Source organism: Melozone crissalis, unplaced genomic scaffold, assembly GCF_028551555.1.
Source record: "Melozone crissalis strain CALT ecotype California unplaced genomic scaffold, PUWL_Pcris_2 ptg000097l_1, whole genome shotgun sequence".
NCBI classification, from domain to species: domain Eukaryota; kingdom Metazoa; phylum Chordata; class Aves; order Passeriformes; family Passerellidae; genus Melozone; species Melozone crissalis.
The window spans coordinates 11,561-34,128 of record NW_026535874.1 but is presented as its reverse complement, the minus strand read 5'-3'; the positions used below and the strand labels follow the sequence as shown (position 1 = coordinate 34,128).

The 22,568-nt window shown below is 51.9% G+C and overlaps 1 protein-coding gene across 1 annotated transcript; it reads left to right on the top strand.

The window, feature by feature from the left end:
* The first annotated feature begins 1,382 nt into the window (after window positions 1–1,382).
* Window positions 1,383–13,947, top strand: LOC128947357 (olfactory receptor 14J1-like). The gene is made up of 7 exons (XM_054291610.1): window positions 1,383–2,311; window positions 9,567–9,754; window positions 9,940–10,001; window positions 11,173–11,295; window positions 12,253–12,330; window positions 13,078–13,085; window positions 13,767–13,947. The coding sequence occupies exons 1-7, from the start codon at window positions 1,383–1,385 to the stop codon at window positions 13,945–13,947; spliced, it is 1,569 nt and encodes a 522-aa protein (XP_054147585.1).
* Window positions 13,948–22,568: the final 8,621 nt, after the last annotated feature.

Genomic DNA, 22,568 nt, shown 5'->3' with positions numbered 1-22,568 from the left:
TGCTGCTGTGCCCCAGGGCACCAAGACTTGACTTCTCTTTATCCTCACCTGTCATCAGTGCCTCCAGTTCAATGCTCTGCCTGGGGCCTGGGGACACTTTCTCAGTTGTGTCCCTCAGTGGGACCCATTAAAAGTCCAAGAAACTTTGGAGTTGGATTCTGACTTGGAGTTCTGGAGAGGTTTCTTCAGCTCCCTCTCAGGGACTGATGTTCAGGGCCTGAGCACAAAGCCCCAGAGGCTCATAAAGTCTTTGTCCTGTGTCTGTGCTGCTAAGCTGAGCCTGGCACAGAGGTAGCTCCTGGTAACCAAGAAGAGCTTCAAAAGCACATTTCTCTTGATGAGCAGCTCTGCCAGCCCAGCAGGGCTGGGGCACTGCCTGCAGCCACCCCAGGCACAGCACAGAGGCACAGAGATCTTCAATCAGTCAGGGCTGGGAAGGTGCTGAGAAGTGCCTGGGGCAGAATCACTGCCAGCCCTTGGCACAGGAACCTCTGGTTGCAGGACAATGCAGCTGCAGCTCCTGGAGCCATCTCCTAAAGCTGCAACATCCCAATGCCTGCAGACCCTGTGAGTACATTCTCTGATTGTCTCTTGTGCCGAGCAGCCAGGGGTGCCCAGGGCTGTCCTGCAGAGCAGGGTCCTGCAGCCTAGGGCGCTGTGCTGGGGCAGGGACTCTGCTGCCTGCCAGGGACAGCTCTCAGCCAGTCCTGGCAGCTGCTCCCAGCACTGGGAGACAAGATCTGTGTAAAAGGAGAGAGCTGGTAAGGCTTGGAAGTGTTCTCCTTGTGTGGGGAGGATGCTGCATTGATCAGGACTGCTCCCAGTATGGCATTTAACTGCAGAACATTTTAAAGTAGATTATACAGGGAGCACACTGAGTCAGGGACTGCATGCAAGGGGAAATCCTGCTTTATTAATCTACTGCTCTGGGTTGTCTGAGTGAGAAATTGCACATCAATATTTATCTCTCAGTTCAGGGTGAGAAATTTTTTTTCTGAAATCATTCGAAATCAGGCAGTTAGAGAAATTAGCACAGGACAACTCAGAGGCAGCATCAATGACGCTTTTCCAGCCCCCTCAGAGTTGCTCTGATGGCTCTGCAGAGCCACAGCTGCCCCTGGCCAGTGCCTGAGATGGGAGGGGTCTGCAGGGCAGAGCTGAGCCCCCAGGGCTGGGCTGGGCTCTGGCAGCACTGGCAGGGCCCAACCCTGGGCACAGGGAAGCAGCTGCAGGCAGGGACAGCTCCAGGCAGCAGAGCCCTGGGCAGGGAGTGGGGGGAAAGTAAAGTGCCCCCAGGTTGTGCTGGGATATTTAAAGTCCTCTCCAAACCCAGCTAATCCATTATTACATTTTTTACAGATCCCCATGTCAAGGCACAGCAAATGTCCAACAGCAGCTCCATCAGGCACTTCCTCCTGCTGGCATTGGCAGACATGCGGCAGCTGCAGCTCCTGCACTTCTGCCTCTTGCTGGGCATCTCCCTGGCTGCCCTCCTGGGCAACGGCCTCATCATCACCGCCGTAGCCTGCGGCCACCACTTGCACACGCCCATGTTCTTCTTGCTGCTCAACCTGGCTCTCGCTGACCTGGGCTGCATCTGCACCACTGTCCCCAAAGCCATGCACAATTCCCTCTGGGACACCAGGGACATCTCTTATACAGGATGTGCTGCACAGCTCTTTTTCTTTGTGTTCTTCATTGGAACAGAGTTTTCTCTCCTGACTGTCATGTGCTACGACCGCTATGTGTCCATCTGCAAACCCCTGCACTACAGGACCCTCCTAGGCAGCAGAGCTTGTGCCCACATGGCAGCAGCTGCCTGGGCCAGTGGCTTTCTCACTGCTCTCATGCACACAGCCAGTACATTTTCCCTGCCCCTGTGCCATGGTAATGCCCTAGGCCAGTTCTTCTGTGAAATCCCACAGATCCTCAAGCTCTCCTGCTTCAATTTGTACCTCAGAGAACTTGGATTTCTAGTGTTTTCCATCTCCTTAGGACTGGGATGTTCTGTGCTCATTGTATTTTCCTATGTGCAGATCTTCAAGGCTGTGCTGAGGATCCCCTCTGAGCAGGGATGGCACAAAGCCTTTTCCACCTGCCTCCCTCACCTGGCCGTGGTCTCCCTGTTCCTCAGCACTATCATATTTTCCTATCTGAAGCCCCCATCCATGTCCTCCCCATCCCTCAATCTGGTTCTTTCAGTTTCGTACTCGGTGGTGCCTCCAGCCCTGAACCCCCTCATCTACAGCCTGAGGAACCAGGAGCTCAAGGCTGCAGTTTGGAGATTGATGACTGCATGCTTTCAGGGACAGTAAATTGCTGGACAATTTTTGCAAATAACTTGTAATAAAAGTAATCTTTCATACTTCTTCTTGGTTTGGTTGTGGGGATTTTTTTCCCTTGTTTTAGTTTTACATATTTTAAAAAAATAAATGTCATTGCTTGTGCCATTTCTCATTTTGTTTCTCTCCACATTCCCTGTGGCCACAGACTGTGTCAATGAGGGGCTGCACTCTCAGTGGCTTTAAAGGAACTAAATGATCTCCCAGCAGAGTTTTCTGCAGAGATGCCCTTTTGTTGCCTTCTCTGGAGCTGCAGCAGCAATGTCTGTGTGCAGAGCTGGGGGCAGATCAGTGCTGGCCCAGCAGCTGGGCCCAGCAGCAGCAGCACTTGGTGTTGCCAGTGCTGCTGCCGTGGCCCTGCCCTGCTGCCCAGGTGGCCCTGGTGTTGCTGTAGGGCCTGAGTGCTCTCGGGGCCGGGCACAGCCCTGGGGGTGGCAGTGCCAGGGCCGCAGCAGGGACAGGCCATGGGCACTGCTGGGGCTGCGCTGATGCCTCAGGCCAGGGCCTGGGGGCTCCAGGCTCCTTGCCCAGGCTCTCTCAAGAACACAGCCAGGCCAATGCTCAGCACAGAAAACCCTCGTGAGCAGCCCCAGGCTGGCTGTGGGCCGGCTGGGGGCAAACAGCATGACTGGGGCTCTGCAAGGGCCATGGGGCAGACGGGAAGAAGCAGCAGAGCAGGGGCTGATCCATCCCCAGTGCACTGCACAGCCCAGGGCAGCGTCCCAGAGCGTCCTCACGGAGCTGCCAACAACATCCCCCCTCTGCAGCCCTGGCCTCTCCCCAGCTCACACAGGTGCCCCATCCTTGCAGGCACAGACACGGCAGCACTGGCTCAGCAGCCCCTGTTTGCATTGCACACAGCAGGGGGAGCACCCCCATGCTGTTGGTGTGGGGACATGAACCTGAGGGAGCACAAATGCCATCGGCCCTGGGGCCAGCAAGGGCTGGGGGACACCAGGGAAACCACTCAGGTTTTTCCTGGCCTCTGCAGTCAGCCAGCAAGTTTGTTCCCATCAGCTGGGAGTTTCCTGTCCCACTGCAGATGCTGTTGCTCAGAGCCAGGGCTGCGTGGCAGCCACCTCCAAACTGCCCTGAGCAATTCCTTGGCTTCACCTTTGCTTTCTTTACTCTTCCTGCTACAAATGTCTTCCTATTGCCCACTTCTGTCCCTTCCCCTGCAAACAGCCCATCCCTGTTTGCCCTTTCCTCTCTGGCTCCACTCCCCATTGCAGTTCCTGACTTGGCACCATGGGAACGTCCCTTGGGCAGCAGGATCATCCTACAAGTGCTGCAGGAATTGTCTGCAGGCTCCTGCAGTGCCTCGTGCTGCTCCCTTGCCAGAGGCACCCCAGGCCAGGGGGGCACATCTGGGCTGCTGTGTCTGTCTCTGGGGCTCCCTGTTCTGGGCAGTGAGGAGGAGCTGCAGAGGCTCTGCAGGACTGACAGGATGGGCTTTGGGGCTGGCAGGAGAAGCTGAGGGACCTGGGCTGCTGGAGCTTCTGAAGAGGAGGCCCGGGGCTCATCCTACAACTGCTCCAAGGGTGGCTTCAGAGAGTCACAGAATCAGCAGGGTTGGAAAAGACCTTGGAGATCATCAAGTCCAGTCTGTGCCTTGACACTGCCTTGTCTTCCTTGAGCCTCCTCTTCTCCAGGATAAACAACCACAGCTCCCTCCGCCACTCCTCAAAGCCCTTGTGCTCCAGACTCCTCCCCAGCCTTGCTGCCCTTCTCTGGACACACTCCAGCCCCTCCATGTCCTTCCTAAATTAGGGGCCCAGAACTGCAAGCAGCACTCGAGGTGCTGCCCCAGCAGTGCTGAGCACATGGGAACAATCCCTGCCCTGCTCCTGCTGGCCACACCATTCCTGATCCAGGCCAGGAGCCATTGGCCTCCTTGGCCACCTGGCCACACTGCTGGCTCATGTCCAGCCTGCTGTCCATCAGTCCCTGCAGGTCCCTTTCTGCCTGGCTGATGTCCAGCCACTCTGTCCCCAGCCTGTAGAGCTGCTGGGGTTGTTGTGGCCAAAGTGCAGGGCTTGGCACTTGGACATGTTAAACCTGACCTTGTTGAATTTGGGCCCTGGATCCAGCCTCTCCAGGGCCCTCTGCAGAGCCCTCCTACCCTGCAGCAGATCCAAACTCACACCCAGCTTGGTGTCATCTGCAAATATGCTGATGCTGGACTCAGTCCCTTCATGCAGATCATCAGTGCAGATATTGAAATCCACGCTGGCTGGTTCTGATCTCTCGGCCATCCTGTGGGTGCCCTGTGATGGCACTCAGGGTGATCTGTTCCATAACCTTGCCGGGCACCCAGGTCAGGCTGACAGGCCTGGAGTTCCCCAGATCCTCCTTCCAGCCCTTCTTGGGGATGGGCTCACACTGGCACCTCCAGTGCTCTGGGACCTCCCTGCTGAGCCAGGACTGATGGTAAATGATGGAGAGCAGCTTGATGGAGCTCATCCACCAGTTCCCTCATCCCCCTGGGATTGATCCCATCCAATTCCATACACCTATGAGCATTTGAGAGGCTCAGCAGGTCACCAACTGCTTCCTGCTGGATTACAGGGGTCTGTTCTGCTCCTTGTGCCCATCCACCAGCTCAGGAGAACACTTGTCCTGAGGACAACCTGTCCTAATATTGAAAATTGAGAGAAACAAGATGTTAGTCTGTTCAGCCTTTTCTTTATCTTTAGATACTATATTCCCCACTGCATCCAATAAAGAGTAGAGGTTCTCTTTATCCAGACTTTTACATAATTAATTTATTTATAGAAAACTTTTCCATTATTTTTCACTGAAGTGGCCTGGTTAAGCTCTAACTGAACTTTCACATCTCTGCTTTTCTTTCTGCATGACTTAATAACATCCTGAAACACTTCCGAAGTTGCCTGACTTCCTGTCCAAAGTTAATGCACCCTCTGTTTTCCCCTGACTTCCCACAAAAGCTCATGGGCAGCCAGGACAGCCATTTTCCTCACTAGCTCATCTTTTGCCACACTGGGACAGGCAGCTCCTTCCCACTTAAGATGATTTTTTGGAAATGTGTCCATTTTTCCTGGACCCCTTGGTTTTTAAGGACTGTTTCCCTTAAAAGAAATGAGTAACTGATTTAGTACTCCCCAAATCAGTATCATGAACAGGCGAAAGTCTGCCCTTCGTAATTCCAGTGTAGAAATTTTGTTGCTGCCCCTCCTTCTTTCATAGAACATTGAAAACTTGATTATTCCATGGTCACTGTGCCCCAGGCAGCCTCCGAGCCCCACATCTGCCACCAGCCCTTCTCTGTTTGTGAACAGCAGCAGACAGAGCTTTCCTTGGCAGTGGGAGTGTTACCAAAAATTCAGAAAAACAGATAACTCCTTAATCCCAATATAGCATTAAGAAGCAGCATTCTTTATTCAGCTGGATGCACAGAGGATAGCTCCTCCCAAAGCCCTGCATGCTGAGAACAGGAAAGTTTCTGTTTATTTTCTGTATTTTGCACACAAATTCATTGATTGTCCTGGACTAAAAATACAGATGATAATAATTTCCCCAAAATCATTACCACTTTTCCTCTCCCCATTACCCATGTGTTGTTCTGTCCTGGGGTCTCTCTGGTGGTCCCTGGTGCTCATGTACCCCAATGTTCCCATGGGCCCGGCTGAGCTGGCAGGACACTGAGGCTGCTGAACTTCCAATTCCCCTTCTCACACAATGGGCATTGTGTGGTTTCCATAGGCCTGGGGTTTTGGAGAACAAGCTCCAGGTGTCAGCTCAGCTGGTGGAGACAATTTATCATCTGATAACATGAGGTCACAGAGTGGGCTATGACATCACAGAGTGCATTACGTGAGGTCATTGAGCAGCTATGACATCATAGGCCATATCTGTGACATCAGATATCCAGCTGTGACATCACATGGCAGACTGTGACATCACAGACTGGTGTGACATCAGAGACCAGCTGAGTGACATTAGAGACTGGGCTGTGACATCACAGAGCAGGCTGTGACATCCCAGAGGGGCTGTGTGACATCCCAGCAGGGCTCTGTCAGGTCACTGGGTTGGTCACTCTGCCCCAGCTCCCCCTCACAGTTTCTCCCAACAAGTCCAATGCTGTTCATGCCCAGCTGGGTCCCTGTCCCCCGGGATCCCCCCAGCCCACCTGGAGCCACAGCCTCCACCAAAGGATGTTCCACAGGATCCATCCCAGAGCCTGACAGGGGACAAGGGGCCAGGGCTGTGTGACCAGGACATCAAGGATGGGGATTATCCAGGTCACTGTGGCCTGGGTTGGGTTCCCCAGGGCAGGAAAGATGCCTGGCAGCTGGAGCAGGGTCTGGGAAGGGCCTCCAAGGTGTGGCCGGAGCCCTTGGGCTGTGAGCAGAGGCTGAGGGAGCTGGGCTTGTCCAGCCTGGAGCAGGGAAGGCTGAGGGGCTCCTCATCCCAGCCTGGCAGTGCCAGCCAGGAGGGGATGGAGAACACAGAGCCAGGCTCTTCACAGGGGGCTGCGGGGAGACAAAAGCCAATGGGTGGAAGGGGAAAGAGGGGAGATCAGCCAGGGCATGAGGAGATGAAATGAGTCAGGCTGGTTTCAGCACCAGGGGTCTGAGTAAATGTATAAACGTCCAACCCTCAGCAACTGAGAGAGCTGGACATACTGAAACATGAGTGTATTTGAAAATTTAGTCCCAGGTACAATCTGGCTTGTCAAAGGAATTTATGGACCAAGAATCAAAAAGCAATGGAAAAATAGGGTTCTGACAAATTTCTGAGTTCTTGCAACTTTAATTACTACTTAGAATAGCTCACATTGTGTTCTTGGACAGAATTCACTTGAAGTAATATATTCCTCTACTCTATTAGAAATGAGTGACAATGTGCCCCATCCCCAGAGCAGTGGTATGGGAAGGAGGGAACATAACTCTTAAGTTAACCCTTTAAACTTTAATACAGTAGCTGATCATTTTGTAATTTAACTCTAATAATTGAACAGCAAGGAGTTCACTCAGGTGGAATAATGAACAAGGATGAGTAGTTTTATAATATTTTTTTCCTCCTCTCAGAATCTTCCAGTACATTCCCTCCCTTCCTCCTCATCTCTAAATTGCACATATATAGAAGAATTTTATTTTATTTTGAAACTGATGGGAGCTGTGTTTCAAGGTATGACTTTTGACCATAATATCTCTGAATCAAACTCGAGATTCACAAGGATGCTTGATTTTAATTCTGAGGGATGCATCCACAGCAGGGATCTACCCTGGAGCTGTTGGTCCTAGAAGTACACAGTACCTTGGAGTGGCATTTCAGATGCCATTTTGTAATTTAATGGATCAGATTACTTTCTTTTCAAGAAAAACTAAGTTTCTTGTGGGCTCAGTCAACGAGATGGAGCCATTTTAAGAATAAGCCAGACGGGACAGTACTGCACATTTATGTGGAAAACACATTTTCCTAAATTATTAGTTTCCCTGTCCAGTCTTACAGGAAAATTAGACTGCTGGATATCAATTCCTGTAATTGAGCTGAAATCCTGCAAGGTAACATTTACTCTGAAGTATAAATTTAATAAAGTTACATATAAAGCATACAATGAATATTGTCAGGACATCTTTAAAATGCTATTCTACATACTTTCTAATGCTGGGAGAAGTTCCTGTGGTCTGTTTTCAGTCCTACAATTATGAAGTATACTATAAAGCATAGCACAACTGACTATTTCCATCTCATGCAAGAAAAGTTACACAAAGTAGCAGAAACAGTTGCATTTTAGCTGCATTTCAAAAAGAGGTGCATTGGTGCTTAAGGCCAAAGTAGGGGAAATGAGAAGATCTGTGAGTTGATCAAAAAGCTGTAAGGAAACTTTGCTCACAAAGCAGAGGTAAATTTGTAGAAGTTTGAGAAAATCCATTTGGGTAATCCCTGGTTTTGAAAGTGTTGGGTTAAAAAGTCAACCTGCAATACTGTGACTCAGAATGGGCAATCAAATCCAGGGATGTCTTCAAGTCACCACTACTTGTGAAAAATCTCCTTAAAATAAAAAGTAGCTGACATGTCCTGGGATGGTAAGGCAAACCTATTTCCTACTCACATGTGCTCTTCAGATCTTCCACATGGCGGAAATGCAATCTAATCCTATAAATCCAAAGTCTGATGGGCCCATTCTAAAGCTCCTCAAAGACACGGTCCTGTGGAATATCAGATGACATGTCTGTACTGAGTCACCACAAAAGAAAGCTAAGCCAAGGCTCATGATTCCACGGGTGAACAGAGCTGATTTGCAGAGGAGTTGCATGCACTTTATTCCCCCTCCCACCCAGGATTTTGTTCCAAAAATTTCAAGATGCCTCCTGGGTCTGCCTCAAGATTTTGACAGAGAAGGGAGTGACGGCATCTCATTTGTACTGGGATGCAGCTATCCAAATTTCTGCAGGGAACCTTACAGGGAGCATGGAGCTTGCGCAAACATCTGTCCCACTGCAGCTTTGCACTGTTCCAAAGGGTGCTCCTTTGGGCTCGACACCTGCAGGCCATTGCAGAGCAGCGAGCTGCAGGCTGCTGCCAGAGCTCCGACACAACGAAAGTGTGGCAGCCCAAGAATCAGCACACGTCTCTTTGGGATGTTCTGAGACTTTCAGTTGCCAGAGAAATAGCAAGCAGGACCACAGGAGCTCTGCGTCAAGACCTAAGCCAGCCTGTCCCTGACACAAAGAGAGGGCAGCCTCCAAAGCGAGTCAGAACAAAGGACAGCATGCACGCACGTGCTCAAGAAGAGACTGCAGCCTAAAATACTCCTGGCAATTTATTATCTTTGCTTCTTTTTCCCCCTAAATGACACTGAAGAAGTGAGACTTTTCAGAACCAGCTTCGATGCCACCTAGAAGAAGCAGCCTTGCTTTCAGGCAAAGCTTTTGGGAGCAAAGGGCATGTTTGCTTGGATTCCTTGGATGTCGCTTGGCTTGGCACATTTTCTGAGTTCCCCTGGGATGCCTTGAGCACTGCCTTATGGACTGGGAGGACATTTTCTGCTGCTTTATGAGTGAGGAGAACTTGCCAGGCTTTTCTGTGGCATCAGCTGTACAGAAGGTTGGCTTGCTGGGCACAAGAAAGCCACAGAGCAGCTGCTATTGTGAGGTCAAGCCAGAGGTGTCATGTCACAGTGCTGGCAGCACAGCGTTGTCCCGGTGCGCGCAAGGCCTGCTTGTTCAGAGCGGCTCTTCCACTCGCTTCCTGCAGGAGGATCCTTGTGCTCAAGGAGTTCTCAGCAGACGGCCTGCACCCCGAGAGGAGTCTGGGCCTTCCCTTGGGTGGCATTCAGTGTGCAAACCCGCACAGTGCTGCCAAAATGATCGGGCAGGTCTGTGCCTCGGTTTGCACGGTCTTTTCTCTTGTCTATTCGGGCTACTACCTGACCCAGCTGACTCGTAAGTAAAGGTTTCTCATGGGGCTGGCATCACCTGGCTTTTGCTTCACTCTGCTCTTTATACCACACCAGTGGCCCAGTTTATTTGGGAACAAAATGGCCATGAACATGCCGCCACTTTGGTCAATGTCCTGCCAGCAGCATCAGCTAAAAAGGGGGCATCTCTATACTGGGTGGCGGGTGCAGAGTATTTGCCGTGCAACCTGCAGCGGTTGCCTTCCCTCCCCGAGAGAGTGCACGGCAGCGGAGTCTGTCATTTCCTCCGCTTGCTGCTTCAAGCAAGACAAGCTACAAATTGCAGACTCTGAGGGGAGATCCTCAGAAGTACTTCTAGCAACTCAGTGGTTGTCTCCAGGAGTGAAGGAAAGCACCTTTCGCTCCAAATTCTGCCCCTTAGAGGCCTTGGCTGCGTGACTTGACCCTTTGATGGTGTGCCAAGACTGCGATTCCCTTGGCCATGCAGCACAAAGCCCAGTGCAGGGAGGGTTTGCTGCTGAGCCCAGCAGCTGTTCCTGAGCTGCTTCAGCAGGGAGCTGCCACAGGGAAGGGGCCCTTTGTGGAAGCTTTGCTGGGCTATCATCTTCAGCCTAGGGATGGGAATTAGGGCATGCCATTTAAAAGAATATCTATCTAAAATGCAGGAAAGAGAAGAGGAAAATGCTGGTTGTGCTGCTGGGCACAACAGAAGCTCAGAGTGTTGAAGAGCAAGGGGCATTTCCACCACCATGTTTCTATTTCTCTCTTGGCAAAAGAGGCCCAAATGTAGACAGAGCCTACTATAGCACCCTTGTTGTTCTCTTGTTTGCTGTGGGAAAGAGCTGTTGCTCCGGGAGGCATGCTGGGAAAGGGAAATGCTTTGTCTTGGGACTGCCTTGTGCTGTGCAAGTGGCCAGCACGGCCACTTTTCTAAGGGCCTCTGGTTCCTTTTGCCTTGCTCGCTGCAGGTCACCTGACACGTGGATGAAGGCAAGCCTGTCCTTTGGTGAGTGGCAAAGGAAGCTGTGACGTTGCTGGCATGTGAGAATTGTGTGGCAATTCTGCCAGCTTGGCCTGTTGCAGTCGAGTGTGGAGTGCCAGCGTGGGAGGCTGAAAGAAAGGCCAACTGCCCGGTGGCATCATCAACAGCAAAGGGAGCACTGGCTGTTTGCTGATTTTCCAGTGAAGAGCCTTTCAAGAGATGAAAGGTAAATGGGACAGCTCCAAGGCATCTTGTTGCTTCTAGGCAGCAGGGAAGCTCGAATGCACAGCAAGATGGAGTAGCACCTCATTCAGCCAACTTCCTCGGGTTTTCATGCCTCAGAGTGCCATTTGTATCAAAGTCTTGATTTGCCCTTCTTCTGGGTCCTTTCCCAGCTCAATAGAGAGCAGCTGCTAAGGGACTGGCTTTTGCCCATCTCTCTCACTTCTGTCTGTCTGCAGGGCTCAACAGCAGGGTCAGCAGCTCCTCTGCCTGGCTCTGTCATTGAGGAAGAGGCTGAAGAGGAGCAAAGGAACATCAAGCCTCCAGCTGCTGTCCCTCCACAGCCTGAATGTGCAGAGCCAGTAAGTGGCAGCTGAACTTGTAACTGCCTTTGGTGCAGGGCCAGGCTTCCAGTTTTGGAGCAGCCCTTGTTGCTGGTGGCTGAAGATGCTGGCGGCTGTGTGCCTGCTGTGACATAGTGCTGCTTCAGGCAAGCCAGGCAGCCCTGGCCAATGGGTTCTGAAGTTGTACATTTAAGCTGGGATGCTGAGAGGGCCCGAGAATGTCTCTTGGGATCAGACAGGAGGCAGCATTCAATGATTCTCAGTGTAGGAGTCAGCCCCTTGTGCCCATTGTCAGTGCAGGCTGCCTGTGGTCAGCAGACAGAGTGGCCCAAAGACGCAGTTGACAGCCTTGCAGGGAACCAGGGAGACACTGACCCCTGGAAGGGACTTGCCCTCTCCATGGACTAATTAGCTTCAGGCTGTGCTTCGCTTCCAGCTGCTCAGAACAGAGTTTGGAGAGGAGAATGCTTGGCAGCCCTGCATTGTAAAGGGCGGGTGGGTCTGGGTAGGGCTGGAAGGCATGTCCCAAGGGCCGCTCCCTAAAGGCTGTCATGGAGAGGGGAAATCGGTGAAACAGATCAGAGAAGGGACACGCTGTGGGCTTCTGAGCAGACCATTGCATGCCAGCTCCGGGCTGATTTCATTGCCCAGGGAAAGACAGGAGGAGGAAATCAACGAGGCTCTAGGGCCCTGCTCTGATCTCTTTGGATCTTGGCAGCCCCATGGCTACCTTGTTGCCAGTGTCTTGCAGAAAAGCTGCAAACATGGAACATGGAGGTGGCCGTGAGGGGCTGGATCCAAGCAGCCTTTGGGCTTTTCCCAAAGTTGCCTTTGAGAAGGAGACATGGAAAATGCCCCAGCTGGAGAGGCCTGGCGGTGGCTGACAGCACCTTGCCAAGGCCTTGCTCTGGCCGTGCACTGCGCGGGGCATGTGTGCAATCCGCCCTTCTGATGGGCAATCCTTCCTTGTCCCAGCTCAACACAGGCTCTGCAATTCAACCTGGTGCCACCGGAGCAGCGTGGCCTGCAGCAGCTAGCTCGCCCCCGCTGCTGGTACTGCCTGCAGCAGCGCAGCCCAGCAGCCCGAGATGAGGGAGGAGCAGGGCCTGAGGACACTGAGTAAGTCGGGTGCATTTCTTGTCTACCAGAGCAGTGTGTTGTGTGCGTGTCTGGGTGTAGGCTGCGCCAGAAGCTGCCCTTCGGTCTCAGAGGCACTTAGGCCTCTCTGCAGAACCTGTTGTTGTGCTTTGAGGCAGCGCAGCAGCACTCAGGGAGTTCCTGCTGCTGGTGAGGGTGGCTGGGCCTGGCTTGGCTCTGCCTGGGCTGCCTTCTGTGCCAAAGACAAAAGCAGAGATTGTTTCTGCTTGAGCAGAAGGCTGGCACCTAGCAAGTGACTAGGCCCCAGGGAGCTCTCTGGCCCCAGCTGTTTTCGGGCTCCCGTTCTTACTCCTCCTCTGGCTCAGACACTTTGTGCCCCTGGCAGTGGACCTGCCAGTGATGGTGGCTGTGACTGCAGAGGCTGCAAAGGCCCTTGGTTACCTCTTAGGGCCCCCTTCTTAAGGGCTTCTCATTTTGGCTTATGGCATGGGATGGTGTGCTTGAATGAAATCAAGGCCTTCTTGGAAAGGCCACATGATGAAAGGTGGAGAAGATGGCCCTCCCACTTGCTGGTCTCAGCAGCTGGAAGCCAAGGGACCACAAAGGGCCCAGAACTGCTGGCAGCGGGGCTGCCTTTGGGAGGCTCTGGGCAGCGGCATCTCTGTATGCCAGTGAGTGCCCTGCACTGCTTTTGTCTTTCAGGTAGCATTGTGAGTGTGGGCCAGCCCATAGGCAAATACACAGCATTTGAAGAACTGGGATGAGGGTAAGCATGGTGTCGGCTCCTTTTGTAAAAGTGTGGGCCAGGTCTTTGGCTGGTGCAATATCAAGCGTGAAGTCAGGCGAGCTTTAATCATGGTCAGGCTCTGGCTTGACCTCCTGTTGCCTGCCTGGACTGCTTGGTCCAAGCAATCCGAAGGCCTCATCAAAGACAAGTTGATGCTGGCATTGTCTTGCTTGCAGCAATGAGGAGCAGGAACTAGGAAACCCCCTGCCCCTGCAGCTTTCTGGCCTGAAAGAGCATCTTGCCATTCAAGAAATGTCAGATTCTCAAGGACAGTCTTCTGACTCTAATTTTTCTCACTTTTTTGACACACACACATGCATGCATACCCACACAAGGAGAAGAGTTACCCCTAGGTTTGGAAATGACCTGGCTGGGCGTGCGCCTTGGAGGCCCTTGGTCTTCATGCTTTTGGGTGCAGCTCCGAGCACTCCTGGTGGCCTGGGCATTGTGGAATGTGGGAGAGCATGGACAGGAGCCTTGTCTCGCTGAGCAGCGGTTTCTGGTTTCTCTCCACAGAGTGCCAGCACATCATCAGGTGGTGTTGATGCATGGACCCCACAGACAGGCCATCACTGGAAGACTTTTGGAGCATTCTTGGCTACAGGAGCCCTGCCTGGCCCAGGAGACAGCAGAGATGCATCCTTGTGCACAGTAGGATCCAGGAGCCAGCAAGTAGCACCGGCACGAGTCTTGTGGCGCTGGAAGAAAACCCCGGAGCGTTTCCCTGCGGCTGTGGCACGGAGGAGAGAGCGCAGCTGGAGAGATGCTTCCGCTGGTCCCTGTGAGCTGTGGAGGGAGTGGCTCCATGCTGCCCATCCCATTGGAGAAGTGGTGGCAGTGCGGTGAAGGTGCCATGGACTGGGACAGGGGAAACATCCCCCTGCAGCTCAATGGCATCGTGATGTCCCTGCAAGCCGGGGCACAGCTGGCATGTTCTTCTGGAGCACGACCCCTTCTGGAGGGGGAAACACCTCCTCAGGAAGCTGGCTGGCTACCCCAGGATGTCGGACCTGGCCTGGGCGGAGGGAAGGTGGGTGATGCTTTTGCCATTCATCTACTCTGGCAGGAATTTGAACTTTAGACAATCACATGCCGTTATGTGTTTTCTCACTAGTTTTATAGATTGGAGAAGTCACTGTGTTCCAGAACTGTGGATAGAGGGTGAGTTTTGGGAGGGAAACAGGAGGTGCCCTGTCAGGGTCCGTCCTAGTGGACAGATGACCTGATGGTTCGTAGGAATGATCTCAGAGTGCAAACCACCAACACGGTACAAGGGGGTTTGCAGTGATAATCAAATCAAATGCAATTTTATTGAAATAACCACAGCAAAAAATGCGATAGAGGGATTAAGGGAGAGGAAAAGATAGAGAAAGAGACAGAAGAGAGAGAGAGCAGGAGGGAGAGGGGATATAGCTACCAACGCAGAGACGAAGTCCTTTGATGCAGTCCAGCCGAGGGTCCGCCTGCTACGCTGCAGAGATCTCAAAGGCTCTAGCTAACTCAGAGGTTTTTATTACTGAAAATTGTGAGGGGGGGGGAAACAGATACAATAGGGAACAGATGTAACAGGTAATCTATGTTCTCAGCAGTAAATGAGCTTGATAGATGTAACAGGTAGTTATGTTCTCAGCAGTAAATGAGAGCCATTGTTTTCTTGGTCCAGTGGTCACAACCTGCAGGCAAACATCTCGTTTCGGTCAGCTTGCCTCCCCCGGGCTGGGGGTTTCAGTCCCAGTCCTTGGAAGGAGCAGAGGGGCCTTTTAGGAGTTTTATGTCTCAGTCCTTGATGGAGAATCTTCTTACATCTCAGTCTGTCTGTTACGGTGCTGTAAAACAGGTGAGGGTCTTCTGTGGGAGACCACCTGAAACTCAGGAGAAGTCCAGCCAGGCCGAGAGGTGGGACAGCTTCCAAAGCTGCTATTGCTGCAAACGGGGCATGGCGCCCTCTTCTTAGCATACAGCAAACACTCCTGTGAAAACAATAGCTCAACACTGAGCTTTCAGGTCTCAGGCCCGTGGTGTGTGACTTTTCTCCTTCAGAGCCAGATATAGACCGGGGAGGGTCTTCTCTTCAGTGGTCTCCCAAGGACGATCGTGAGGCAGATGAGGGAAAATTAGGACAGACTCTCACATGCCCACAGGATCCGAGTGCTGCCGTCAGCATCCAAGTGCTGCCTTCAGGATCTAAGAGCTGCTGTCAGTTTCCAGGCACTGCCCACACAATCCAAAAGCTGCCCTCAGGATCTGGGTGCTACCTGATTGATCTGGGCACTGCCCTCAGGATCCTGGTGATGCCTATGGGATCCAGGCGCGGCCCACACAACCCAGGCTCTGCCCACAGCATCCAGGAGCGGCCCTCAGAATCCAAACTCGGCCCAGACGATCCGGGCAATGCAGTCAGGATCCAGGCTCTGCCCACAGGATCCAGGCTCTGGCCACACGATCCCGGCGCTGCCCTCAGGACGTTGTCCTGCCCCCACGGCCCTCAGGGCAGGAGGCGGGAATGGAGGGGCCTGCTGAGAGTGCGGGCGGCAGCAGGGCTTGGTTTCATTTGTCTTTGTTTCTTAATGTCCAGGGGCTGTAAACACCCATATTTTTCCTTGTAGACCAAGCCCAGGCCATCCAGCCTGGGGAAACTACCCTATAACAGAAACAACCACGTTCTGTCAGTGTCCTGCAGGAAGGCAAGAATGGCGGCAGGAATTTGCACACTGGGCTTTGCCTCAAGGCCCTGGACCTGCAGCTTTGCAAAGAAAAGCAGCAGATAGGGAGGGGAAATATTCAGAAGCATTCAAAGACTGACTCTGTTAGACTGTGCCGCTCTTAAGTCAAGCTTACTGCATCAGTTCATATCACGACAAAACTGATCCTAAGGGGATCCTGACCAGAATCACATCGAAACCCAGCTACAGCCCAGACGTCACAGCAATTCAGAGCAGCATTTGAGCAGTTTCTACCTTTCAAGAGATGAACCAAATGTGGTATTCTTAGAGAAAGATACAACAAGGCAAAGGCAGACTTAAAAGGGTTTGCAGTGTAGGACTTCCAATCACATTAGGAAGGAAATCTTTTGAATTCAACTAAAGCCAAAGAGACACTGAAGCAGTCCAGGCCATCATGCGTCTTTGGTCTCTTTTGTTTCAAAATTCTGTTCCAATAGCTCATGAGCAGATTCTTTTCTTTTGCCTCATGAACCTTGTGAGCTGTCTTGTGTATTACTCTGCGTGATAAAGTGAGAGAGATGGACTCCTTGTACTCCTTGTCTGTGCCCAGAGCCCTTGGAGACACTTGGGACCCTCCCCTCCGACCCCCCCCCCCCCCGCCCCAGACCGTGCTCCCCTTTGTGACGTGAGGCTTGCGTGTGTCCAGAGCCCATTGTGACGTTTGGACCGCGCCCTGACCGGGACAGTATAAAAGGCAAAGAGCCCGGGGGTGCCACTCCCAGGAGAGCAGCTCCATCAGGAGCCAGCATCTTCCCAGGGGACGGCAGTGTCGGAGCGACTCCAAGATGTCCACGGACAAGGAGACGAGCACCGACACGAAGCCCAAGCAGAAGTGGCTGGTGTTTCGCCGGAGGCAGGGGGTGAGGGATGGGGCAGCACCTCAGGAGGCCGAGGAGCAGCGTGACTCCTGTGCTGGCCCTGGCGCGCAGGCGGCGGCAGCAGAGAGCCGGGCAGCGGCCCTGCACAGCCGCAGGGCCCGCGGCCAGGCTCTGCTGCACTCGCTGCGCCGCGGCTCCCGTGCCATCCTCAGCAGGGTGGCGGCTGTGATCCGGCGACGCAGCCGGCAGCCGGGGACACAGCGGCACGGGGATCAGGGCATGGAGGCAGTGGCGGCAGCGACAGCCCCCGCAGCAGGGCCACAGAGCCGGGCGGCTTCCCCGCACGGCCCCAGCTGTCCCCCCACAGCCTCGCCCACCCCGCTGGAAGCTCTCCGTGGGCCGGGGGCAGGGGCAGCACTGGGGGCTGTCCTGTCAACACCAGATGGTGAGGAGGCGGCCTGGGAAGCGAGCAGCCCCAAAGAGCTGTCCCAGGGGCAACAGGACCCAGATCAGAGCTGCAGAAGCAGAGAAGTGAGGCCCTCTGTGAGGCATGGCGAGGCCGGGGTAGAGCGCAGCAACGTTCCCCCATGCACAGCCTCAGGGCAAGCCTCAGCTCTGCCCAGCAGAGCCTCTCACAGCTGCACAGAGCACTCCAGTCGTGAAACAATTCTGGGTCTCTTGCCCCCCAGCCCCTCCCCAAGCCAGGTGGAAGCTTGCAGGCAGTGGGCAATGGCAGAAGCAAAGATCCTCCTGGCAGGGCTGCCCAGCGAAGAGGGGGACAGCTCAGAGGATGTCCAGGGTGGCAGCAGCAGCAGCAGGGAGGAGAGTGCCTATGTGTCCTGTGAGGAGGAACCAAAACCTCTGGTGCCATGCAAAGGCACAGGACACTTAGAGCTTACTCCCCAAACCAGAGATCAAGCAGCTGCCACAGGGGATGCCGGGACGAGTGAGGAGCTGTCAGACGAGCCAGGCAGCAGGGCCATCACTATCTGCACCATCTGGGTGAACCCCTGCTACCCACAGCTCCTGGGGCAGCCCGACATGCCGCGGGAAGAAGAGGCATGTGGGGACCTGCCCAGCACATCTCGAGCCCTGGCAGCTGCCAGGCATGCTACAGGCCAAGGCCCAGCCCTGCCCAGCAGAGCCCCTCAGAGCAGGGCAGAGGCCTCGACTCCAGGCCTGGGTCCAGAGCGCTGCCCCCACAGCCCCTCCCCAAGCCTGCTGGAAGCTCCCTGCAGTCTAAGGTTACGGTTACGCTTAGGGTTAGATTTAGGCTTAGGATTAGCATTAAGGTTAGGCTTAGTTTTAGCGTTAGGCATAGTGTTATTTCTCATATTCGCGTAAGGCTTAGTTGTTAGGGTTAGTGTTAGGGTTAGTCTCTTTAGGGACAGAAGCTGAGCCACGCCTGTCAGTGTCACCACCCGAGGAGGACTCTGGCTCCAAGGGACCCAGGACTGTCTGGAGTGTACCCAGTGCTGTCTGCAGCGTGGCCAGAAGACACCTGAGCTGGAGCACCGAGGGAGAGGTGAGTGCCTCACGCTCCTTCCCATGTGTGCCCATGTTCATACCAGGAACATGAGGATAATAAACAGGAGTGTTAATAAAGTTGTTTTTTTATGTGAAATACAATGTAGTAATTTGTAATGCTCCCTGCCAGTAGGGTGAAGGCCATCTCATGCCTTCTCTTCCTCTTTCATTAATAAATTACACATCGAGGTTCACTCCAGGAAGTGAAAGAAGCCAGGGGATTATGTTAAGAATTCTAAAAGCTTGGAGTAGAGGTGAGAAAAGTCCTAGGAAGAAGAAGAAATCTCTTAGGAAAGTTCTTAGGAGGCCGTTTTTTGTTTTGATAGATGGTATTATTCTACACTATGTCAGGAAGGTGTTCCTCTGGAATATGTTCCTTAGTCCTTTGAGTTGTAGCTTTTGCTAAGTTAGAAGTGGTTTGATGGTTGCTTTTGTTGAAATAAAAGGACAGAATGAGTATATCGAAGTACTTATTTTCATTGCCCTGTAGTCATTGATTTGGGGGGAAATCCTGGAGTCCAAAGCCTTTTGATCCCCATGATGGTGCAGTGTGTGTGATGTGGGCAGAGGAGAAAGGCACTGCCTGGGCTGGGAGGGATGAGAGGACACCAAGCCCTTGTGCCTTGCAACAGAAGGCATTTGTTGGATGCAGGACCCCATTCTTTTGTCCCCTGTTCTCCTCCTGTTGTGCTGCCTAGGTGCAGAGATCATTCTGGAGGATGTCTGAGGGAAGGAGTGCTTGTCTGGTTTTGCAAATGGGAGCTCCTCAGCCACCAGCAGAAACAGATCTGAGAGCTGGCACAGCCCCAGCACCTCTGTAATTCATAACATCTGCGCTGTGTTTCCTGGTTGTTCTGTAAGAGCAGGAGAAGCGATAACAGAGTGCAGAAAATAAAAATCTGTGCTTTCAAGTGAACATTTTAGCTATGAGAAGAAGGAGAAAGGAGGTCAGATCTAAGCATGAATTGATGTGAGCAAGGACAAACACACCTCTATGCAGAAACAGTTGCCAGCTGCTGTGCTCCTTACACCTGATATCCCCTCCTGCTCAAAAATCCAGGTCCCTGCATGAATGGCCCTGGGAGTGCAGGAGCCCCAGAGGCCTCCTGTCCTCTTGCAGGTGAGGAGCCTGGGAAGCTTAAAGAGCCTCAAATACATACAAACAAAATCCCAAAGCCTCCCGTTCCACCAGCCAGATGAGCACTGCAAAACACACAGCCCACACAAATACAGAGCACGCTAGATGAGGGAGCTACAGAGTCATTTCAAAAATATTTGCACCCCCTCACTCTCCTCTCTGCAGAGCCCCTTTCCAAAGTAGAGGAGCACTGACTGCGTTTCCAGCAATCAGCTGCTTTCAGAGCCCAGGCACAAGCGGCTTCTTTCAGGTACTTTAGAGATGAGGCAATTAAAAAAGAATTAAACTGTCATTTCTAACTTGCAGCAAAAGAGGGATGTGCAGTTGTGAAATAATCCAGAGCTACTGCTGACAAAATACTCTTTTCACCTATCTGCTGCCAGGAATAAAAGGGCAAGAAGAAGTTTTGGCTTTTGTTCCCCCTTTCTTTCATGTAGTTAGTTTCTAGTTATTGATGCATCCCCAAATGTCAGAAGCCAGAGGTTTTCCAAACCCCTGGAGAGAGAGATTTAGTGCTTGGTACCTGGTTTTTCCAGCCTCACTTGGTGACCAACAATGTTTTGCCAGCAAGACTTCCCTGCTCAAGTGATTCCCATGAAGGGCTCAGAGCTTCCTTTTCTGGTTTATTGCACTGGCTTGAAAGGTCTTTCCAAGCACCTGCTTCCAGTCTGGGGACAGAGCAGAGGAAGGGCTTTTTCCCCTTGTGCTTTGGTGGCTCAGACCTTTACCAGGGCTCTGCTGTCAGCACTGCCCCCTGCACTTTGGGAGGATATTCCACATTGCTCAGATGTTTCTTGTGCATTTCTTATTCTGGCCTTCGCCTGGTCAAAACCTGCTGAAGAGCCAAGCCCCAGTCTCTGACCATCTGGCCACACAGTGCTATTGAAGGCATGTGGATATATCTATGACAGATAATATAGAAATGTGCTTCGAATAATTATGCTTTTATTGTTACCATATTGTAGCTGCCAAGGATGGGGGAACCCAGCTGTATTTTTCACTCTTGCAGTGATCACTGTGTGATCATTACAGGATGCTGTGTCACAGTCTGCAAACAGAGAAGGAAATTATGTAGGTAAACCTGGGAATATTATTTGTGTTTACATGAACCCCCCTGTGCTGTAGCTGTTTTAGAGCTGCTATTACATCTCAATTGACTAAATTGGAGATAAATACTCTCTTATCTAGTTATGAATGCCATGTACAGTCTAAAAGACTGTACCAGGTGAAAAACAACCCCAGTCTTCTGGACCTGGTGCCAGTAGCTGAGGCAGTGTGGTGTCAGTGCCCTGCTTTTCCCATATACTAGCTCTAAGGAAAAAATGTTGGTTGTTTTTTTTTGAGGGTGGTGAAATGCTGGCGCAGGTTGTCCAGAGAGGATGCCTCATCCCTGGAAACCAGAAACCATGGAAGTCACTGAGCCATTCCCTAAGAATCCCTTGCAGCCAACAGGATGTGTGGAGGAAGCTTGAAGAGAAACAAAATCAATCACTGCTCCTGCTCTCAGGTGGAAAGCACTGGAACAACAATTCCAATAGATCCCTTAATGAGAAAAGGAATTTATTGCTCTCATGATTTCTTCAAGCAGATAAACAAGAAAGCCATTACATGAACTTCAGTAGTACATTGAGCACACTCTGGAAAACAACATTCCCACAGAGCAGCGGCGGTTCAGCAGCACATCCTACAAGGAATTTACAAGTGGGCTGCACTCTGGTGCAGAGACCTGTATTAGTTGGTTCAAGGGCTTGCTCCCATTCCAGGCTTGCTCTTTGAAGATGGCTCTAACCTTGCACAGGCCCACAGCAATTTTACTGCTCAAAGCATCCGACAGCTGAAATCATCCAAAAAAAGGACATCATTCTCCTTTCCACTTCCAGATTGTTATCCTAGTAAAAAAAATAAAAAAAAAAAAAGAAAAAAGAAAAAAAAGTCTTTGTCTGCTGTTCTGTTGGCGAGAGCTCAGCCCCTGCTCGGTTTCAATCTGGAAGGAGGAAAAGTGCAGTGGGAGCTCCTTGTTCCAACAGAAACTCCACAAGGTCAGAGGCAGATGAAGCCTCACTTGGAATAAAAGCTGCCTCCTCCAGAGATAGCAGTGCCCTTTGCTGGGGTTAACTGGCAAATGATGGATTGCTTGGTGCTCCCTGTTTACATGGGAGATTCCTGCTTCAGAGAAGACAAGCAGTGGAAGAGGAGGAGGATGGTGTGCAGGGGGGCACAGATTGTACAGCAGCAGCTTTTCCTTTCTTCAAAGTGCTGTATCCACACTTCTCAATCACAGACACATTTACCATCAACACCTTTGGTAGCAAAGGTTAACAAATTTGCCATCAACATCTTTGTTAACAAAGTAAGAGAACAGTACCAATTGCCAAGGATTGTCTGGTGATTCCAGGTCAGTGAGGGCCTGGAATCTTCAGGGCTGGAGCTTTCTACCTTCTTAGCTTTGAGAACAATTTTCTGTGATGGAAATAAATTCAGCAGAAGTGATATAGGGAAGCAACAGGAAAATTAGCAAAAAGCAAAGGGTGTTCCTATGTTCCATTGTTGACAAATACCATGCAGTGATCAAATCAGGATCCTCTGCCTAGCTCAGGGCTCCAGCCCTGTGTCCTCCAGCTCATGTCCAAGGGCTTGTAAAGCCCCGGCAATGGTGGCTCTGTGAACATAGTGCCAAAGGAATTGTGTCTTCCTCACAGATCTGCCTCACAGATCCAAATGAGCTAACAGATATTCTGGCCCCTCTGGCCGAAGAAAAATTACTTCTGCTGAAAGCAGACCCTTCAAACCCTCCCTAATGCTGCAGAGCAGGTCTATCTGCCCCATGTCAGCTACACGTCATGACTGGCTGTGTCTGTTTCAGGATATCACCCACTCTGACTGACACTGTGAGAGGGTCAGGGCGTGGGAGAGATTTCCAAACCTTTATGTGAATAATGTGAAGTGCAGAAGTGCTGATCTCTGGGTTAAATTAAGCTCCACGGGGTTTCCTGTACCTTGCACAGGAGTTGTGGAAGTTTTTTTGAGGCAAGTTCTACACACTTTTCCCAGAAATCATCATGCATTTTAATTACTTCTTTCACACATCCAAGCACTTTATATGCAAGTCAACCTTCCAGGCAAGTGTCTTTTAAATAACTTTTTAGTTAAGCCTGGTATTTTCATTTCACCAACCATTTACTCTTCTCATATAACAGACC

Excerpts from the sequence above, each read along its gene's own strand:
- LOC128947357 (XM_054291610.1), top strand. The coding sequence starts at position 1,383 with ATGTCCAACAGCAGCTCCATCAGGCACTTCCTCCTGCTGGCATTGGCA. Across the intron at positions 10,002-11,172 it reads AGAGAGTGCACGGCAGCGGA|GGCTCAACAGCAGGGTCAGC; the intron begins GTCTGTCATTTC and ends GTCTGTCTGCAG. Across the intron at positions 11,296-12,252 it reads AGCCTGAATGTGCAGAGCCA|CTCAACACAGGCTCTGCAAT; the intron begins GTAAGTGGCAGC and ends TCCTTGTCCCAG.